Source organism: Microtus oregoni, unplaced genomic scaffold (genome assembly GCF_018167655.1).
Source record: "Microtus oregoni isolate MIOR12 unplaced genomic scaffold, Mior012 000095F_ref0000231, whole genome shotgun sequence".
Lineage (NCBI taxonomy): Eukaryota > Metazoa > Chordata > Mammalia > Rodentia > Cricetidae > Microtus > Microtus oregoni.
In genome coordinates, this window is record NW_024544708.1 from 4,015,263 (window position 1) to 4,036,445 (window position 21,183).

Below are 21,183 nucleotides of genomic sequence, written 5' to 3' on the forward strand. Positions count from 1 at the left end.
TCCTATGTGATTTCTTTTTCCAGAGACCATGAGTGACTTGTGAGAGTTGATTCGGTTAACACCGTACTCTCCAATGGCTGTTTCCGGGAACTTGAATCTCTCTTTAGCCAAAGATGGTGACTATCGCTATGCCACAGCGCTTTCTAGGGAGGGGCAGCGCGAGGCGGTGGTTTTAAGGGTTCATTTAAAACCATTCGTGCAATTTGTACTCATATTGATTCTTCCCACCATCCCGGTAGGTGAGGAGGGCCAGTATCTGGCTAATTTTACCTAGGAGAGCAGAGTATTTTGTTAACTATTTAAGATCTTTGGCAGTGCGGTCAAGTAAATTTTTTTTTTTCAAATCTGAGGGCAAGAAGCCTCTGGATTGCTTCTGATCTCAAAACAGGAACTGTAAATCCATTTTTAATAAGTGGCCTGGCAAACACGGTCCTTGGGGCAGTTTAAGTGGTTTGATAAAATAAAACCGCAACACCACTGTCTCCCCGAGTCCAGGGGTCAGGACATTCAGCTCAACCCTACGACCTCTGGGTCTTCGAAGCTGCGGCAGCACTGAGTGACCGGCAGGGCGCAGCAGAGGCTCCATGAGCGGAGGCTCGGTCCCTCTGGTTTCTATCCGACTGGAGCAAGGCCACTTGGTGCTGGCTTTTCCCTTCCACCCTATGGGGCCCGCGCTCTACCGAGCGCCTTTGGGGCCGGGCCGCGGGGCCTAGCTTGAGGCTGTGTTGCGCAAGGACGCGTACCTGGAGGCGCGCCTGGAAGTGTCACGCACTCTGGCCTAGGAGAAGGGAGGGAAGGTTTATTCTGCCCAAAGTTCACAAGCCCCACTGCTGTACAGATTCTTGATTTCCTATTCTGGTGGCTCGCCATTCCTAACTGCGCCCTTCTCTGGAATATTCTCCAACTGTTGACCACCCGAAAGTAGGCGTTGGAAGGGATGGTGTGAAAGGCAGGAACCCAAATCTCTGCTAACTCCATTCTGCCCTGTACTCAACAGAACCCAGCTTTGGGGCTCTGTGGACTCAACCCACTTTTGCTTGAGTTTCTTGTTCTCCACGTGCTCAGAAAAAATACAACATTTAAACATCACCAACATGCACGCCTTTAATCCCAGCACTTGGGAGGCAGAGGCAGGCAGGTCTCTGTGAGTTTGAGACCAGCCTGGTCTACAGAGCTAGTTCCAGGAGAGGCTCCAAAGCCACAGAGAAACCCTGTCTCGAAACCCCCCCCCCCCAAAAAAAGAAAAAAATAAACATCACCAACATAAGATTTTCATGAACATTTGCTGTGCTCCAACTTCTACCACTGCAGAATTTGTTGATTCTCCCCATCCCTTCAAACCCTCAACTCCATTCTGTGTTTCCCTAGTCTGACCCGCCCCCCCCTTAACAAACATTGCTTGTTGTGCCCTTTTCTTCTAAGAATTCATTGGTGTTTAGGGCAGGGGAGATGGTTGAATGGGTTAAGTACTTGCTCCGCAGGTTTGACAACTGGAGTTCTGACCCTTAGGATCCACCTAGACGCCAAGTGTACATGGGAGACAGAAATAAAATTTCTAGAAGGGAAGAGGAGTAGGGCAGACAACTTGCCTGGGGGATGCAGGGGAGGACAATAAAATCCTTTCTCACACGGTGGAAGAAAAGGACGGATACCCACGGTTATCCTCTGATCTCCACCTAAAACAACATCCACACACGAGTCCCCCATCAACATATTAAGAAATAACAAAAATAAAGAATTTACTATTCTGGAGCAATTTCAGGTTCACAACAGAATTAAAAAGACACGGGTTTTCCATGTGCTCTTCATCTCTGCTCATGCACAACTTCCCACAGTTACCACCCTCCACTCCACACAGTGACCCGTGGGTATCACACATCTAAAGTCTGTGACATCTTAAGGCTCTTTCCCCACACGAGCCCCCGTGGGTTTGGGCAAGTAGACCATGACAAGTGCCTATTATTACATAGGAGCAGTTTCACTGTGCAAAACATTCTCTGTGCTCCAAATTTATATTTAATATAGACATCAAATCTACCTGGAAATAATTATGGAGAGTGTGAATTAGTCAAAGTTCTGGGTGACTCAGACCCGTTGCTGTGTGTCTCAGGAATCAAATGTGCACGTATTTATTGGGTTGTTCCTGGATGGTGCTTTTCTAGACGGTTGGAAACTACGCTCCCGCACTTTCCTGAGTAGGTTGCTTTATAACTGATGTTGGTAGCTGCTAACTTGGATCCTTCCATTCATTGACTTTTCTCCAATTACCTCGGTCTTTTGTGCCCGAAATAATCAAATCCGATTCCTAGATTAAAACTGCTGTTTCCTTTCCAGGTTATATTGGCACTATTCTGTATGGCTTCCCTAGGGCACTGCAACCCAGTGATGTTGTAGAAATTAAATTATGCGCTGAAATCATTTAGCGGCTCTAAAGCTAAAAGCCTTCCTTGGCGCTAGTAGCGAGCCCCGTGCCTACCCTGTCATCTGGGGCCAAGAAAGACTCAGTTTGTTTTCCCCTTGGCAGTCTAAATTCCATCTGTCTTTCCAGGCCTTGTCCAGATCCTACAGATTTCCAGTGACTCAGATCTCCTTGGGTTTCCCCAGCTATGATGTGTGGTGGTATAGATTTGACGGTCATGTTTCTTTGCCACAAAAGCCCCTCAAAGGCATCTCGAGTCCTTCCATAGCCCGAACCGTCTGGGTTGGCCTCCTTTCCTGTGGGACCCCGTGTCTCCTCCTCCCAGACACTCAGGTGTCCTCATGTCTCGGTGAGCGTCGCTTTTGCACGCTCCTGGGGCTTTCCACTCTGACCTCCTGGCCTCACCTCTTCTTGCTTTCTTGTTCTCGTGGCTGCACTTTCACAGATTAGTGCCTTGTTAACACAGAGGCTTCTTGTCTGGGAAGCTATTGCTCTTACCCTGGACTAGATCAGTCACCTTTGTGGTTTTTCCTCTGTCACAGTGTGTGCCCCAGCTCAAAAATTCTAAACCTGTTCAGTTACTCAGTTTAAACCCTACTCTTCTGTAAGATTATATGAGAAAAAAAAAAAGGCAGGGTTCATGTCTGTTCTGTTCAATATTTTGACCTCTGTACTCCCAAGCTAGTTTTCATGCTACAGAAAATGCCCTGTAATTATTTTCTGGGTGGATACACAAACAGAAATGCTTCAGCCCGCAGGGCTCTGGTCCACTGAGCGGTGCCCTGCACTGAAGTGTTCTGTAACTATCTCTGTGGTTCTCAGGCTGAGCGTCTAAATATTCAGTCATAGATGAGAGAGGGGCTCCCATATAGGGGAACTGATGGCAGGCCAGGGCTACTGGGGGAGAAAAGCTAATTCATTGTCTTCTGTGCTGTAACCACCGTGTAATCCATGCTCTAGAGGAGAGCGCCACACTCCTGGCAGCTCACGGGGCTCTGGTGACACTGGTTAAGCCCAGCTGATAACAAAGTGAAAAAAAAAAACACAAAAAAATGACAGGAAGAAAGGGTGGAGATTTGGTGGGAGGAGAGGGCTTTGTGTGGGTTGGAGGAGGACAAAAATGGGTGGTGGACAAACGTAACCTGACCGTATTACATTCGTGTGTGAAACCATCGAGGAAACTATTAATTAAAAAGTCTTTGTGATTCTTTTTATTTTGCACTGTAGGAAATTTTAACAAGCTCCATACAGTTTATGAGAGTAGCCGTGCCCTGACATATGCTGGAGCCCTCAGAATGAATCTGTTCCACCTTGGCTAAAGGTCAGAGAGCTCAGATCTAGTCTTGCTCCTTCAAGGTTGTGGGACAGGATGCTTGACCTAAGTAGTGGTTACAGGACGTTCTGCCTGGGCAAAAGTATGTTTTGACCAAGTGTGTGGTTTGATGTTTAGAGAGGTGAGGAGGAAATTGTTTTGTTTGTTCTTTGTATCATGGTAAAGAAATCCTTTGCCATCCCCCTTGTGACGGGGGTATATGAGAACTTTGAATAGTGAACTTGAGGCTGAATGCAGTATTCACTGGATGCTCTACAGATTCCCTCTGTTGTCTCTTGTCTATTCCTCTCCTCAATCCACATCCCCTCCTCTGGAGCACAAGGACCCATAGGGCTGGACCCGACAGAAATAGTATTCCTGGCCACTGCAGACAGAGACACTGGGCCTTCTTGCTACCCCACACGTGATTTGGTAGGTGTGGGAGCTATAATAACAGGATACTGCTTAAATATGATCAGAAGTGTTCTTCACTTGCTGATGATACTATGTCATCAAAACTACTTTTGGAGACTCTAAACTCTCCCCCTGATGTGGTTATGGTGTGTGTGTGTGGGAAAGCGTGGATTAGGGTGGTTAGCATCAAGCTGGAAAAGCAGGGGCTGGAGCTTTACCATTCTCAGTTCCAAAGTGGGGCAGGCAGCAGGGCTTCATTAGCCATGGGCACAGATGGGCGAGACTTAACATCTGGTCCTTCATGAAAAATTCCTGTGTGCGCCGAGCCGAGAAAAGACTGTGTTTTCCATTATTAAAGGGGCCAGAATTAATTCTCCTCCTCTGTGTCTCATCTTCTGGTCATTGACGAATGACAACACTGTCTTTATAATGTCAGATGATAACAAATGCCTGGCTGGTTGCCACTGGCAACTTGATATATCGAGAGCATGGTGGGGCATAGGTGGTGGGCCCTCTGCTGTCCTGATGAGAATGTTTACCTCTGGCAGATTTGGTGAGCCCCTGGCAGATTTGGTGACCCTCTGGCAGATTTGGCGACCCCCTGGCAGATTTGGTGACCCTCTGGCAGATTTGGTGACCCCTGGCAGGTTTAGTGATCCTCTAGCAGATTTGGTGACCCTCTGGCAGATTTGGTGACCCCCTGGCAGATTTGGTGACCCGTCAGACAGTAATGAGAGCCTAGAGGTACTGTTGATGTCACAGCCTCTGCCACTCTCTGTGTGATGCAGGTAAAGTCACCATTCAGATCCTGTCTCTAAACTGAATGGCAACAAGACCCCGTATCAACCCCCACTGCAGGAGAGTATAACAAGGTGAACTTGTCAGAGGTAAACAGCATTTAGGTTTCAGCAGTTAAGGACTGATGCAAATTTGTGTCTTCCTATAGTTGTTAGATGCATAATTTTAAGTTACCCATAAAGATTAATACCAATTATTAGCTGAGCAGGACCAGCTTAAAAAAGGTTCTTGAGAGGGTCCTGGGGTGGGGGAATTGGGATGAAAGAGAAATAAAGAACTAACAAAGAGGTAAAGGCTGGGGTCTGGAGGGCGGCAAGAGTTAACAAGTTTATTAACTTTTTATAACTCTCAAGTGTGTGTGTGTGTGTGTGTGAGAGAGAGAGAGAGAGAGACAGAGAGAGAGACAGAGAGAGACAGAGAGAAGGACACACACATACAGAGAAAGAGAGACAGAGATAGAGAGAAAGACACACACACACAGAGAAAGAGAGACAGAGATAGAGAGAAAGACACACACACAGATAGAGATAGATAGATAGATAGATAGATAGATAGATAGATAGATAGAGATTCAAGATACCTCAAGTTCACCTTTAGTAAGGTGAATTTGTTCCTGGACTATGGCAACCCCCAGGCCCTAGTGCCAGTCCGTAGCTGGCCTACCGTGCATGACCCGGCTAGGTATCCAATCATCAGGTCCTCAGGGAAATTCCCAGTCCCATCTAGACAGCAACCAAATGAGCCAGGTGTCAATTAAATTCTTTAGACACTTTCCACCAGGGTGAGTGTAGTGATATTTTGTTTATGTTTTTTTAAATATTTATTTATTTATTATGTATACAATATTCTGTCTGTGTGTATGTCTGCAGGCCAGAAGAGGGCACCAGACCTCATTCCAGATGGTTGTGAGCCACCATGTGGTTGCTGGGAATTGAACTCAGGACCTTTGGAAGAGCAGGCAATGCTCTTAACCTCTGAGCCATCTCTCCAGCCCTTGTTTATGTTTTTAACAAATAAAGCTTGCCTGAAGATCAGAGTGCAAAGCTCAGCCACTAGAGGCCAGGGAGTGGTGGCATACACCTTAAGTCCTAGGACTCAGGAGACAGAGGCAGAGGAATCTCTGTTAGTCCAAGGCCACCCTGGGCCACACCAAATTGAATCTATCTAAAAGAGAAACAGAATTCAGACAAAGGTGCTCCCAGCACTTGGGATCCCACTCCTTTAATCCCAGCACCAGGGAGGTGGAGACAGGAGTGATATGGCTGAGCAAGAGAGGACGATAAGGCGGGAGGAGGCAAGAGCTCATTGCTGTCTGAGGCTTGGTAGAGACAGATGCAGTCCCCTGAGCATCGGTAGAGGCAAAAGGTCTCTCTAGTGGCTGACCTCTCTGCTTATCTGATCCTTCAGCTTTCGTCCTCTAATATCTGACTCCGGGTTTTATTTATTAAGACCAATTAGAATTTGAGCTCCAGGGGCGTGAGACAGGCACTGAGGAGGAAGCTCTGGCAAGGATAACAGGAAGTAGCAGAGCTCATGTTGACTTCCGAAGTGCTGGACATCCACAGATTAGGACTGATGGACCCTGGAAAGCAAGGCATTCTGGGTGCTCAGGCAGGGGGAGGGACTAACAATTCTCCACAGGAAGACACTGAAGACCAATTGAACTGTATCACATTCTTGACTTTGCATTGGGCGTTTTGACTTCAGAGCTAATTAAATCAATTCGTCATCTTTGTGGAACAGGTAAATAGTATTTAAAATGCCACTTAGTCTAGAGGACATTTGCATCATTAAAAACCAGGCAGTGGGCCACCTAAAATGCGTAGGTGAACATTACCTTGCAGCAAGTTAAATGCCTGTAAGTAAGTGGCAAGGCTCCAAGCATTTCTGTGGCTGCCTCTGCCTTCTGTCGGGTTTTACTACACATCTTCACTCTATACTCACGGGAGAAACTGCATCTCCACTAGGATTTTCTCCAACACTGTGTTCCTGCAAATGAATTCTTGGCTTAGACATCAGTACTATGTTGGGCAAAGAACACATGTTCTGCCTACATTTCAAGGGCCCAAATGATTTTTCTTCTTTCAAGGAGCTGTTTTTTTACCTGTAGGTTTGACCTCCTACAGATGAATGGATCAGAAAAAGTGACAGACAGAGGATTAGTTATAACAATTGACCCTGCCTTTCTAAGGTTGGTGGTGATGCGCTAGGTCTAACACTCCCTCCTGAAAATTTCAGCTTAAGATATAAGGGCCAGGTAGCTGGGATACTGTGGTGATATCTTGTTTGTACAAATAAAGGTTGCCTGAAGATCAGAGGGCAGTTAGCCACTAGCTAAACATAGAAGCAGACCTGGAGGTCTATACAGACAGACAGTGTAATTAAAAAATTAAAAATGCTGCAGATCCCCAAGTTGCTTGCTGCGGGATCCCGAAAGCTGCCAGTCCCAGGCAGGAATGGTGCACGAGACCACGTGGCAGGTCGCTGAAGGTGGCTGTTCCCCGGCAGCAGCGAGCCATATGGTGGCTGGCCGGCGAGAGACAGACGGATAGGCACACCATGCAGAGTGAGATTGGATATTTATTTAGTGGTATGGAAGGGAGGGGAGAAGGGGAGAAGAGGAGAGAGAGAGAAAGAGAGAGAGAAAGAGAGAGAGAGAGAGAGAGAGAGGTAAGAAGGGAGAGATGTAATTTGCCTCTCCAAGAGAGAGCTGGAAAAGAGAGAGAACTCAGGCTGGAAGCTGAAGATCAGCCTGTCTCATCAGATGGGGGAGGGAGTGGATGTGGCTTGTCTCTTAAAGAATCAGAACAACCTTTATAGACAGGAAGTGATATGGCTGGGCAGAGAGAGGGAGTGATAGGGTAGGAGGAGACAGGAACTCACTCTCTTTTTGGCTGGGAAGCTGAGTAGGTAAGGCGGCTGTGGTTTTGCTCTTCTGTCTCTCTGATCTCTCAGCATCTTCCCTATATCTGACTCTGGGCTCATTATTAAGACCTCTTAGAACTCATGATACAGGATGCCACTGAGAAGCCTGTAAAATCAGGAAACAAGACAAGTTACAGAGAAGCAGAGACTTGAGTGAGCACCATGGAACTGGGGAGAGCATAGAAGAACAGGAGAGGTTGTCGGCTGGTAGCCACGGATGAGAGCTGACTCTGTCTTGGCAAAGGATAACCCAGATAATGCAATGGCTGAGGCTAGAAGTTGTCTATGGGACTCATGTCCCTACAGTCACTGCCCTGTCCCTTTCTTTATAGCCTAGGAGAGAGGCAGGGGCTGCACCCAAATGCTGGATGCATAAGTACGCACGTTTCTTTTTCTTCAGTGGTCTCTTAAGTGCTTTTGGTCGCTTCTCTTCCTTTGTGCCTTCCTTACAAGTGACTTTGTTCTTCATCTCCTCTGCAAGTGAATATTCATGACCCAAGACAAAAAGGTCATGAGGACAATGAGAGATTAGTTCACAGAGGGCATCAGCTACGCCAGCCTGGCTATTGAGGGGCCCCATAGACTATGGCGTACACCAACTTTGACTTATTAATCCATTTATATTTGTAATGGCGGAGTGAAGAATGGATAACTTAGCTTAAATATTAGGTCAGTGCTCAACGTAGATGGTGCTCTTTCTCATTTAAGATTCACTTCACTGCTGAGGACAACCTTGAACTCCTGACCCTCTTGCCTTTACCTCCACGTGAAGGATTACTAGTGTGCACCACTACGCCTGGCTTCTTTAACAAGTCTTCAAAAGGAAACTATCTTTTGTTTCCTTCCAACTCCAGCTGGGATGGTGCTTTTTCCCTTATGCAGGTGAAGGTCATATTGTATCGAACATCGGGATAATGACACAGGAGGAAGAAAAGTCCCCAGATAACCCAGGGCCACAAACCAGACACACTGGAGTCTATCTGCAGTGCTACAGGGGAGAGTATAAGTCTCCTCGTCCTTGGAGCAGTCTCATGCTTCCGTCTCTCTGTTCCCACAATGTAGTCTGCCCCCTCACTAATACACCGTGACAGTCTTTCCCTAGACGCTTACCTGGTACCAGAATCTGCTCAGAGTTCTGAATAGATGTTACATCACTTTGCCCCATGGCAATCTTCTGTAATGGGTGTGCAAGTGAATGTCAAAAGGTTAAGGGTCTTGCACAAGACTGCATGGCTGTGTGGGGTAGGAGGTTTGGAATGAGGCCCTAATTTTCCTAGGCTGACCATTCGCTATTGGATAGCAGTTGGTGTGCTCTTCTCTGGGGAGACTGTTTCTACTGCACTCAGCATTCCTTAGTTGCCTGGAGTGCTTTGTGTAGGGGTGAGGCCTCAGGGGCTTTCTCTCATCCACCTTAGTGTGTCTATTGCTGTTGCCCTTGAATTCAGCCCGTGTTTAGGCAGCAATGTTGTTGAAATTTTCTGGGTGTAGTTTCTGATTTTTTTTTTATCAGACCAGAAACACAGACATATCAGTGACATGAAATAGACTGAGTGGGGTATGTTTAGGAATATATACATATACACATATATGTATATGACAACACTCAATGAAGAGGCCCTGACTTTGAACAGAAAGGAGGGATATATGGGAGATTTTGGAGGGAAGAATGGGAAAAGGGAAAATGCTGTAACTATATTAAACTCTCAAAAAAAAAATAAATAAAAGAAGCCGGGCGGTGGTGGCGCACGCCTTTAATCCCAGCACTCGGGAGGCAGAGGCAGGCGGATCTCTGAGAGTTCGAGGCCAGCCTGGTCTACAAGAGCTAGTTCCAGGACAGGCTCCAAAAGCTACAGAGAAACCCTGTCTCGAAAAAACCAATAAATAAATAAATAAATAAATAAAATAAAAGAAACAGCAACAACAATAATAACATTCTTCTACTAGCAGTCCCTTGTTGTCTCTTTCTTCTTTTTTAATTATTTTCTTGAAAATTTCTTATATGACTGTGTTATTTACATCATCGTAGTGATACTTCATTGTATTTTAATAAATAAAGCTTGCCTGAAGATCAGAGAGCAAAACAGCTACCCTGGCCAGCCTTACAGACCAGGCAGGGGTGACACACACATTTAATCCCAGTTGCCACACTAGTTGCCATAGAAACCGAGTGGTAATGGTGCACACTTTTAATCCCAGCCCTAGAGAGGAATATAAAATGGGAGGAGACAGCTCTTACTCACAGTCTCATTCTGAGATTCCTGGAGGTAGATAGCCATTTTGGATTGGGGTCAAGGTAAGGGCCAGTGGCTGACTGTTTCGGTTTTCTGACCTTCAGGTTGAGCCCCAATATCTGCCTTAGGTTTTTAATAATCGTGCTACACATCATATTCATTCCTCCCGTTCCCTTCCATTCCTCTCATGTCCCTCTACCCTCACTCTTGACTTCATGGCCCCTTTGCCTTTGATTATATGTAATATATATAGAATCATGTGCTGCATGTATGATATATATGATGTATATCTCCTACTTAGTCCATTTAGTGTTCTCATGCACGTGTCCTTAGGGATGAACACTTGAGGTGTGCCTATGTCCCTTCCTAACAGACTTCTCAGAGGACTTCAATACCCAGGGCTGTCCTGTGACCACCTCTAGCAGTTGGACATTCTAGGATGGCGAGAACATTAACTAGGGTTCAGTGCAGGGCAAATCAATGGAGTGGCTCAATAGCAGCTTCTGTTATGAGGGCTTCCCCTACCCCTCCAGAGACACAGCTCCTGAAATGGACTTCTCTCTTCCTTTTCATGCCTTTGCCTAGGTGAGAAGCCTGGGACTGAGCCAGAGGAGGTGAAGCTTCAGCATGCCAGCAAGCAGATTGTACAGAACGCCATCCTGCGAGCCATGCAGCAAGTCTCCCAGGAGAGCCTGCGGAGGGAAGGCAGACCCGGTGACAGCCGGGCCAGGGGCCGGCTGGGAGGGTGCGAGCTGATCAAGAAGCACGAGAAGAAGTAATAGGTGCTGGGTCTGGCTCTTGTCATCTTGGTTTCTGCCTTTTCTGGTAGTGTAGGACGTGCCACCAGATGTTGCCTAGAAGCAAGCCAAAGTGTCATGGATGCCCATCAGTAGGATGAGTTCATGCTAGTCTTTGTGATGAGCTGTGGTTTGCAAACCTGCATTAGGGACTCTTCATATCTGTGGGGAGACTCTGGGAGCAGCTGAGCCAGATGTGGCTCTCACACTGCAGACGTCATTTTGTTACACAACCTATTTTCCTATTTCTTAAAAAAAAAAAAAAGGATTCTATGTCTTGTTTATTTATGCATTTTTTTCCCATGAATTCAACCAGCGGTCTTTATTGCCCTTCTGAGTCACTGAGGGTGGTTCTGTGTTCTTCATAAATATTAAAAGACACACTAGAAAGATGAGGGACTGGAGCTTTAGCCCTGTTCAAACAGACACTTGGTGACTTTCCTTCTGAGAGTTCAGGTTCAAGGTCAAACTGCGCAGAGCAGAATCCAGCCCCAGCCCTGTACTAGAGCTTACGTTTATATTTCTCCCAGGAAGGACTGTGTTTATGCCGTGTGAGACCTCAGTCTTTTCTCTGTTCTCTGAGCTGTTTGTTGGCATTTACCTTCTGTGCAGAGATCTGGTGGGGACAGTACGGATATTTCTTCTTAACTCGAGATTAAAAGAGATGGCAGAACCTGCACACATGAGTTTTCTTTGGCAGTCTAAAGGGAACAGCACACACTCTGAGCTTCTAGCTGCTCCCCATCCTGGACTTACCGACCCTTGAAGCTGGAGAGGGCAGTCTCCTTGGCCAGGCTGAGCCCAGTGCTGGCTATGCTATCACCCAGCTCTGCATCTTCGCTAGTCCCTTACTGATAGATTTCCCTCTCCCACGAAAAGAATCAGCGTGACTTTTTTCTTTTAACATTCTCAAAATTATAAGGCTGGGAATAAAAACTGGGAAGACACGGGAAACTTTGTTTTTTTCTTTTTAATTCTCCGAGGCGTGCGAATGGAATGAGGAGAGTAACATGGCTGCGGGCTGAAGGCATTTGGAGAGACGTGTGTGCACGTGTGCCAACCCAGCCACCTCCATTCATCATGAGAACCTCCTGCTGCTCCCGTGTGGACAGCAGGTGTCTCTCTCGAGTCTTTTAGAGCCTCCTTTACTGTGCTTCGTGAAAACTGCTGAGTTGGTGCTACTGGGGACAGAGGAAGACGTCAACCTTGGTTAAAACCCTCCAGGCTACAGAGTATCGGTGTCTACACTGGCATTCACTCTAAAAGCCACATATTGCTAGTGACACATCTCCGAAATTCAAATCTGCCCTACTATGTGCGGCCGGGGATACTACAGATAACAATAAATGAAAAAAAAATTACCTTCACCACATTAGACTATATTGGGTGATGCACAGGTGGAACAAATTCATCCTGGGAGAGAATTCACGAGGGAGAAAAGAGAGGGTTAAATTTTAGATATTGTTTATTCATCAATTTTTTTTAAAAAGCAGAACTCATGGCAATTAAAGAACGAACTTAAGTCAACCTAAAATCATATGGCTGAATTTATGGCAGTCTCATAGCATGGGCAACGGGAATAAGTGTATTTGGAGAAATTTTTCATATGTGCCCACAAATAAGAAACATACCCCGTGCCTGTAGTTTGCAGGTGGCCTGACCCTGTGTCTCTGCTAAGACAGCCGACTCTGCCCAACCTTGCTTTACTGTCAAATGGCAGAAACATAAATACGTTACCTTTCTTCTCTGGCGTGTATGTACTAATAAACAAGGGATCTGGGAAATATTATTGATTTCTGTATCTAAATACTATTTATAAATAAATTATATCTAGCTTTGAAACATGTATCAATGTAAAGCAGTTTTCTATACGTTCTTTTTGACTCATATTACATTTGACTCTTACCTGCATAAAGCCTTTCCAGGGAAATGTATCTTCAAACTCTTCCAGACCACAGGCAAAGTGCCAACTGTTTAATGTCCCTTTACCTTGACTAAGGAGAGCTTTGACTATAGAAAAGGAGCGTACTTATTATATTTTGTTTCAGATAGGATTTCACTGTGTAGCCCTGGCTGTCCTAGAACTATATAGACCAGGCTGGCCTCTAACTCACAGACATCCCCCTGCCTCTGCCTCCTGAATGCTGGGATTAAAGGTGTGCATCACAATGCAAGAAATGAACTAAGAAGCAGAGAGAGAGGTAAGGAGATCTGGCCTGTCAAGTGTTTATTACGATTTTCCTGAAGTGGAAAGTCAGAAGCAAGGAATAGTGACACCGAGTGCTGAGATGTGAAGCGGAGTGACCAGCAGCTTTAGGAGTATGCGGATCATGAAGAATCTATGACGATCCCGTCATAAGAACAATGTGACTGTTGTTCTCTTGGAGTCACCCTCAGTCCAGTGATAAGGCTATCGGGTTTCACAAGTGGGTGCGGAGTTTCTCACCACACAACCTGCTGCGAGTTTTTTCTTGGTTACTGTCATAAGCCAGTACTCGGCTCTGTTTTCAGAATTGGGGGAACATTTACTTAATGTCTTTTATGACCTTGATTCACTGCAAGGTAAAGCTCACGTGAGTTTCCCAGCTCTGTGTGTTCAGCTGTTCATGCCTGGCTTGCCTATCTCCAGGAGAGAACTAAAGAAAGGGATCCTTCCATGTGGCTTTGCTTTTCTGTAACCCTCTCTTCAGTACAAACACCATTGCAAAGAGACACAGAACAACTCGCTGGCTTCCTGGGCTTTAGTCTTCATTACCTCCCCACTTCTTTAAGTCATCAGTTGCTTAGCCTTTTCATTATGGGATTTTCTTATAGGTTACTAATAAATTAAGGAGATATTTTAAAATCATTGAATTCGTGCCATTCAGTGAACAAGCGCCTGGCTGTTTTTCAAGGTGATTTTATGACCTCTGTAATAAAATAATAATGAAGGGAGTTACATATTTTCCATTGGAATAGTTATTACAGGAAACGAAATCCCCAACAAAGGGTAACTCCTTTAGCACTTGTAGTGTCTATATAGATGGAGAGAACTGGTATGTGATCAAATTCCTACTGTAAGAGAAGGCGGCAATAGAAACAATGTCTCCTCTCTTGAGCTGAGCCATACTATTCACACGGAAACAGGAAACAGTAGAGGGTAAAATCATACCAGAGGACAGGAAGTGCATCCATTGTTCTGCCATTTGTTAGAAAACATCAGTTTGTACACAGTGCCCCAAGCCCGATGTGAAGACATTGGGGGTGGTGTTGCCTTTTGTTCTTGGTAGAGTGCAATACAGAAAACATTGTTGGGAGGAAATATGTGAGGCAGGAGAGACAACCTTCAGACAAGACTGGCAAACTCATCTAACAAAAAGAAAAAAAATGAAAGAAAAGAGAAGGACATATGCATATTTCTAAAGTGCATGATATGCTAGAAAATATATGCCAAAATTATTAATGGCCATACTACCAGAGTATAAGAAGAATTCTTAAAACTTGTGAGCTGAGAGCAAGTCACTCAAGGACCAATTTCCATACTGAAATCAGGTTTCTTCAGAATGATGTTCAATTCCCCAACACAAGTGTGAAAGGCAATCAAAGAAGAAGGACAGGGTAAGGGTCAGCTGTCATTCACAGAAAGGATGTCGCTTTACAATAAAAACACGCATGGAAGGTCTTAGTGGTCACCTGTGCTCATGATCCTCTGGGCAAACAAATTTCTCACTCTGAATTTGAGCTGACAAAAGATAAGTGAAAAGAAATCTGTAAGGAATGGTGTGATGGTTTGAATAGGTATGGCCTCCGTAGGCTCCTGTGTTTGAATACTTGGCCCATAGAGAGTGGCACTATTAGGAGGTATGGCCTGATTGGAGTAGATGCAGCCTTGTTGGAGGAAGTCTGTCACTATGAGGACAGGCTTTGAAGTCTCATATGCTCAAGTTCTGCCCAGTGTGAGTGAGACATATCCTCCTTCTCTCAACTCCTTTTCCAGCACCATGTCTGCCTGCATGCAGTCTCACCATGGCAATAATGGACTAAACCTCTGAGACTGAAAGTCGGCTCCAATGAAATGTTTTTCTTCCTTTCTAAAAGTTGCTGTGGTTATGGTGTCTCTTCACAGCAGGAGAAACCCTGAGTAGGACAAATGGAGAGGGTGTGTGGACAGGGTGAGTGCTCCTATCAGTACAAAGTGGACAGAAGAGAGTTGTGACCATTCCATCACAAAGGAAAAAAATGCACATTGGCATGTCTTATCGGCATGGCAGGATTACTAACAAAACCCAGGACGCAGGTAAGGGAAATGACGTCATGGTAATGATTTCACCTGCTAAAGAAAGGATTTATATGGCTTCAATTAGAATGATCTAGTTCGTAAATAAAAGAGTTCCACCTCCTCCCAGCCTCCCATTTCCCTCCCCCTCCTCCCCCCCTACGCCCCCTCCTCCCACCCTTCTCCCCCTCCCCCCAATCCTTTCCCCCTCCCTCTCCAGTCCAAAGAGCAGTCAGGGTTTTCTGCCCTGTGGTAAGACCCAGGACCTCCCACCTCCGTCCATATCTAGGAAGGTCAACATCCAAACTGGCTGGGCTCCCACAAAGCCATCACATTACGCAGGATCAAACCCCCGTGCCATTGTCCTTTGCGTCTCATCAGCCCTCATAGTTCGCCATGTTCAGAGAGTCCAGTTTTATCCCATGCTTTTTCAGTCACAGTCCAGCTGGTCTTGGTGAGCTCTCAATAGATCAGCTCCACTGTCTCAGTGGGTGGGTGCATCCCTCGTGGTCCCGACTTCCTTGTTTTTTTTTTCTCCTTTTCTCAATAAAAAAAAATAATAATAATGAAATAAAAAAAAAAGATATAGCAAATTGCCTCCCCAGGGCAGACACGAGCCAGCTCTCTGCCCTCCGTCTCCTTCCCTACCATCTGCGTTGTATCTACAACCATAAATGTCAGGGTTAGGCCTCAATAGACATTATACAGATGCCAAGGTAAGAAGAGGGAAAATAGACTGTGGTTTTGATTTATATTATGATTTTCAAAAAAGCCTTCTTTTAAGAAAAGAAAGTAGGGTGTTCCTTTTTCCAGGCTCTTAATAAAAATCACTGTGCAGAAATGAAAAAAAAAAAGAGTTCCAATGTTTACTAGTTTTTCTAGTTCCTTCTTAGCTGTAGAGCAATGCATCAGAAAATAATAGAACAGGAGAGAGTTATGCAAAAGTCATTCTTTTGGCTTCCACCTTCTCTTTTTACCTTTCCAATAAATTCAGAAGAAATTGAGAATAATGTCCAGGTAGCAAGAAGTCTCTGTCAATTCTAGAGTTCTGGAAGTAGCCTACAATGCACTTCCTGTTTTCTTAGGTAATATTATACCCTTCTGGAATCTTTGATGGAGTTGAAGCATTTATAGCTATGTTTTCCTTAGTTATGATAAGATATAAAGTAGATGTTAATACTGTAACTATAATTCTTGGCTGTCTTGTTATATGTAGTTTTACTATGTTAAAGTTAAAACCTTTCTTTTCATTTAAGCAGAAAAGAGGGGAGGGGGTGATGTGGGATTCCCCTCTGTATGCTGTGAATAGCACTGGTAAATAAAGAAACTGCCTTGGCCTGTTGATAGGGCAGAACTTAGGTAGGTGGGAAAAACTAAACTGAATGCTGGGAGAAAGAAGGCAGAGTCAGAGAGAAGCCATGTTGCCCAGCCAAAGACAGATGCCACAACTTTAGCTGGTAAGCCACAGTCACGTGGTGATACACAGAATAATAGAGATGGGTTAAATTAATATGTAAGAGCTAGCCAGTAAGAAGCTAAGGCTAATCGGCCAAGCAGTGATTTAATTTAGTTTCTTGTGTGATTATTTTGGGAGTTTGGGTGGCTAGGAAATGAGCAAGTGGCTTCCTACAACGGACTTTAATCATGCCTTTTGCCAGGAGAAGAATCCTTTGATGAACAGAATGAATTTTGTTGGATATGATGGCCAATGGTACCTTTGCAGAGGAAAATATTTCTTTTGACGATTAGAATGAGGCTGAAGGTTGTTCACAGTTTAAGTAATGAGAGAGAAAAGAATGTTCTATTCTAATACTATTCTTCAGTGTTGAAAGCAGTTGCTCGTGTTGTAAGACTTTAAGACAATCCTAAAGCTAGTTTTGATAATTCTGAATCCTCTCAGCCTCTGTGCCATAGTGCTTCCCCTCCTCCCCTGGGAACCAAGGACCTAACAGCTACACTCGCATGTACTCAGTTCCTGAACAATTACCCATATATGTATGTTTTGGTTCGGTCCCCTGGGAAACGGGGTCAAAATGACCTCTTACCTCATCTGATCTGGCAACAGCTCTCCAGTCAATTATTGGTAATAGCCCTTTCAAATAAGCCAATCAGAATAGTCAAAGAACAACCCCCCTTGCTTCTGTGGCCCCTTTAAAAGTAGACTGTACCAGCTATTCGGGGTCCCCCAGCTTCCCGAATGCTGGGGGACCCTGTCATGACAGAATTAATAAAATCCTCATGCTTTTGCATTGGCTGTGGTGTGTGAGATGGTCTTCGGGGCGACTCCTTCTCGGTGTTTGGAAGCCAGAGTCCAACAGTGTGGCCTATGCCTTTTTTCCAGCTGAGTTTTTATTTAACTGAATACGTACCAAGTTTTTATTTAACTGAATGGAACGTAGGCTATGCTCCTGGTGTCTTGTGTTTAAAGAATGGTTCTTTTGCATACGCTCACATGAACAATTCACTAATTGAGTTATTTGTGAGATGACACTCTTGAAATCCATCCATATGTCCTCAAACATGCCCTTTCTCTATGCACAGATGGCGTCCTGCTGCAAAGGCTGTCGATTTGTCCTGCGGGTTTTTCTACCTATAGCTGTGTTCTCAGCCCACATAAGGGGCCAGCTGGAAATACAAGAGAGGCCCCAGGCATTGGTGAATGGGAGCTGGGGCATAAACACCTTGGCTTTCCTAGCCTCAGGTGGACCAACTCAGAAGTCATCTCCTGGCTTCCCAGCAGTTCTAGCAACTGTTTTCTAGTGGAGGCCAGATGTGTATAAACCTTTATTTCTCCTTCTCTTGTCTCTCCTGCTTTCTTTTGGTCAAATCAACCAACCATATTTACTCCAATTCTGTCTCACCATCTACTTCAAAGGAGCCCACACTGAGGGTCCCTTGTTTCCATCAAAGAAAGCTGAAACTATTTATGGTTTGTGCCTCCATGCATGGAAATGGGAGGAGCCTTTCTCCACAGCCAATCAGTGCCAGTCAAATATAGAGCAGTGGCTTGTCATTCACAGCATGGTTAAGAGGTCTGATGTATAGTACCTTTCAATTTTATCACAGATGTCTTTGTTATCTCAGGATTAATTGATTTGGCTCTGTTTTCTAAGCTGGCTAATTGATAGACATTGGAACCACACAGACATCAAATAAACAGACATTGGAGGCTGCTTTCCTAAGGAAAGGTGGCAAAGGGACAAGTGCCAGGTCACATGATTTACAAATCTAAATAAAAGATACCAGTGCAAAGAAATCACATTTCAGGAGCAATAATTCCATCAGTGTCCTTCTTGCTGAAATGGAATATTTGTGACGAAAATCCTAGGGCAGAGACAGCCCTTCATTTATTAGGTTGCCTTTGAGATGTTGAGAAGTTTCTCCATTATAGGCCTATAGATTTATTTTTCAAGTCTACAGAGTTTGGAAAAAAAAGATAGGATGGATAGATTCAAGAGCACAGGACTCTGAGAGACAAGGATCTGTCTTCAGTTTCAGGCTTACTTGCTACCAATATCCTGTGCTCCTGATTGACATTCACAATGTTAACAGATCAGTGTCTCTCTTTTTAGGTTATTTGTTAACTAGACAGAAACTAGAGACAGATGGGAGGAGGGAACTGCAGCTGAAGGCCTGATTCCATCAGAGGGGTCCTTGGTCATGCCTATGGGATGTTTTCTTCACTAGTGACTAACATGAGAGGGATCATCCCGCTGTGGAGTGTGTAACTGTTGGGCAGATGGTCCTTGGTTGTATATGAATACCAGCTGAGCAAGCCATAGAAAGCATGTCAGTAAACGGTAGTCTTCTGCAGTCTCCGCTTTGGTTTCTGCCTGGATGAAGAACAATAGCTCCTAAGCCAAAGGAAGCCTTTCTTTCCCAAGTTCGCTTGTTTTATCAGAGCAACAGAACGCAAACTAGGATTCTCTCTTTCCCATTGCACTGGTGTAAGTGTATTTGAATACAGCCAAGGGTTAGCGCCAAGGGAGTTAATGCTGGGATCCAAACTGGCCGAGATTAAGCTGCTTTCTCTGTCTAAAGGTAAATAATCTTGTGTGTTCCATTTTTTTTTTTTGCAGAGACTTTAGCAAGTTTTGCAACTTGATACTTTTTTTTGTGAGTATAACCTACATATCCACTACCCCAGAAAGATTATTTTTTAGCTTCCTCCAACAGTGGTGGGACTTATGTAATTACAGAACAGCTTTACTCATTGTGAAATTCACATGACTAGAATCGCAGTGTCTACTCTTTTCTGCTCAATGAGAGATTTCATCCTGGCTTTGAAACTGTGGTAATATGTTGTCCATATTGTATGAATATATGGCTACTTATTTGTCCACTCTAACAAGAAATATTAAGGTACCCCAATCTTGATTATCACAAATATAGCTATTTATAAATATTCTTTTATTTATTTATTATGTATACAGTATTCTGTCTGCTTGTATGACTGCAGGCCAGAAGAGGGCACCATACATCATTACAGATGGTTGTGAGCCACCATGTGGTTGCTGGGAATTGAACTCTGGACCTTTGGAAGAGCAGGCAATGCTCTTAACCACTGAACCATCTCTCTAGCCCTATAAATATTCTTATATACATCTTTGGTCAGGTATATGACATTTCCCTTGGGTAGGTTTTCAGGGACCCAATTTCAGGGACACAGTGCTTGTATGCATTTAATTTTTAGTACCCCGCTGAAGGTGTTTCCAATGTGGTAGTACTAATTTATCTTCCCACTATTATAACCTTGTGGTTAAGAGCACTACCTGCTCTTCCAAAGGTCCTGAGTTCAATTCCTAGCAACCACATGGTGGCTTAAAACCTTCTGTGATGAGATCTGGTGCCCTCTTGAGGAAGAGACCTGGTCAGTCATCCTCATCAACTTAGACCATGAAATCCAACATGGACAAGTTCAACAGAACTGCCATATACAGATTGTCTTGCATGCTTCAGCATCGCCAGGATATATATATTTTTTTATTTTTCACTATTATCAAATGGAGTTTTTTCCCCCCCTCAGTTCCTAAATGAAAGAATTTAACTGAGAAACAATTTAAGCACAAGTTGACTTAGCAAAGAAAACTCCACGTTCCAGAGAAGGTCCAGTGTGGGCAAGACTCAAGGGGAGAGAATAGCCAATGGGATCTGAGTTGTGGAATTTTAAGTTTTTTTTTTAACGATCCCCTTCAGTGTTGTGACAGTTTTGCTGACACTCCACCCTTGGGCATCGTCTTTGTTTCAGCCCACTCCACTGGGCATACTCCGCAGTTAGGATGTTTCTAGGGTTTCTTTCCCTGCTTATCAGGATGTTTGCTGGTGGACTGTGTGCTCATTTTGGAATGGACCTTGGACCTTAATTTCTGATTTGGTGGAAGAACCTAGCTGCAGCTTTAAGGATGTCAAGCCAAAAGGGTCATTTTAACCACCAGGGGTACAGTTTGTAAGACACAGTTCCTACGACAGAGCTATGGCTTCCTGAGTGCCTCCCGTGGCATTCCCTGCATACTCAGGCAGGGTGTCCTAACTGTCTACGGCACTGTCCAGCCCCCTGCTAATGTCTGCCTAGCTACCTACTCCAATTTTGCTTGTAAACAGCATAAAGTTCTGGTGAATTCCATTCTCCCTTGGCAGTCCCTGGATCCTAGTTCACATGCGCGCTGCCATCCACAGCTCAGCAGACGTCCTTACAGGAAAACCGATTTCGCTTCAGTCATCTTGAGTTCGTCAGTCTGTTCAAACCCTTGCTTGTTTCACTTCCGTTCCGTGTCGGGAGTGAGTGGGCTAACACAGCCGCTCCCTTTCCTTCGTAAGAAATCGCTGTGAGAAACCCTGTCCCGAAAACACGCCCTCCCCCCCCCCCCAATCGCTGAGGAGGAGCCACGCTGGGTCTGTCTTCCAGCCCACCTCGGTCTTACCATACGTACACATCTGCTTTGTTTAAACCACGCTTTCTGTAAATTTTCTACCCGTTTTGAAGTTCCTGCAATAAGAGTGTTGGGATGCATCATCCTCAGAATGCACTATGT

At 44.8% G+C, this 21,183-nt stretch overlaps 1 protein-coding gene across 1 annotated transcript in view; it reads left to right on the forward strand.

Annotated features, from left to right (window-relative positions):
* The window catches only part of LOC121442790 (A-kinase anchor protein inhibitor 1-like), a 52,298-nt gene extending 39,627 nt beyond the window's left edge, over positions 1 to 12,671 (forward strand). Inside the window, exon 2 of the mRNA XM_041644403.1 lies at positions 10,685 to 12,671. Within this exon, the coding sequence (XP_041500337.1) occupies positions 10,685 to 10,878 (194 nt within the window). The 3' untranslated portion in view covers positions 10,879 to 12,671. The remainder of the gene's footprint in view (positions 1 to 10,684) is intronic.
* Positions 12,672 to 21,183: the final 8,512 nt, after the last annotated feature.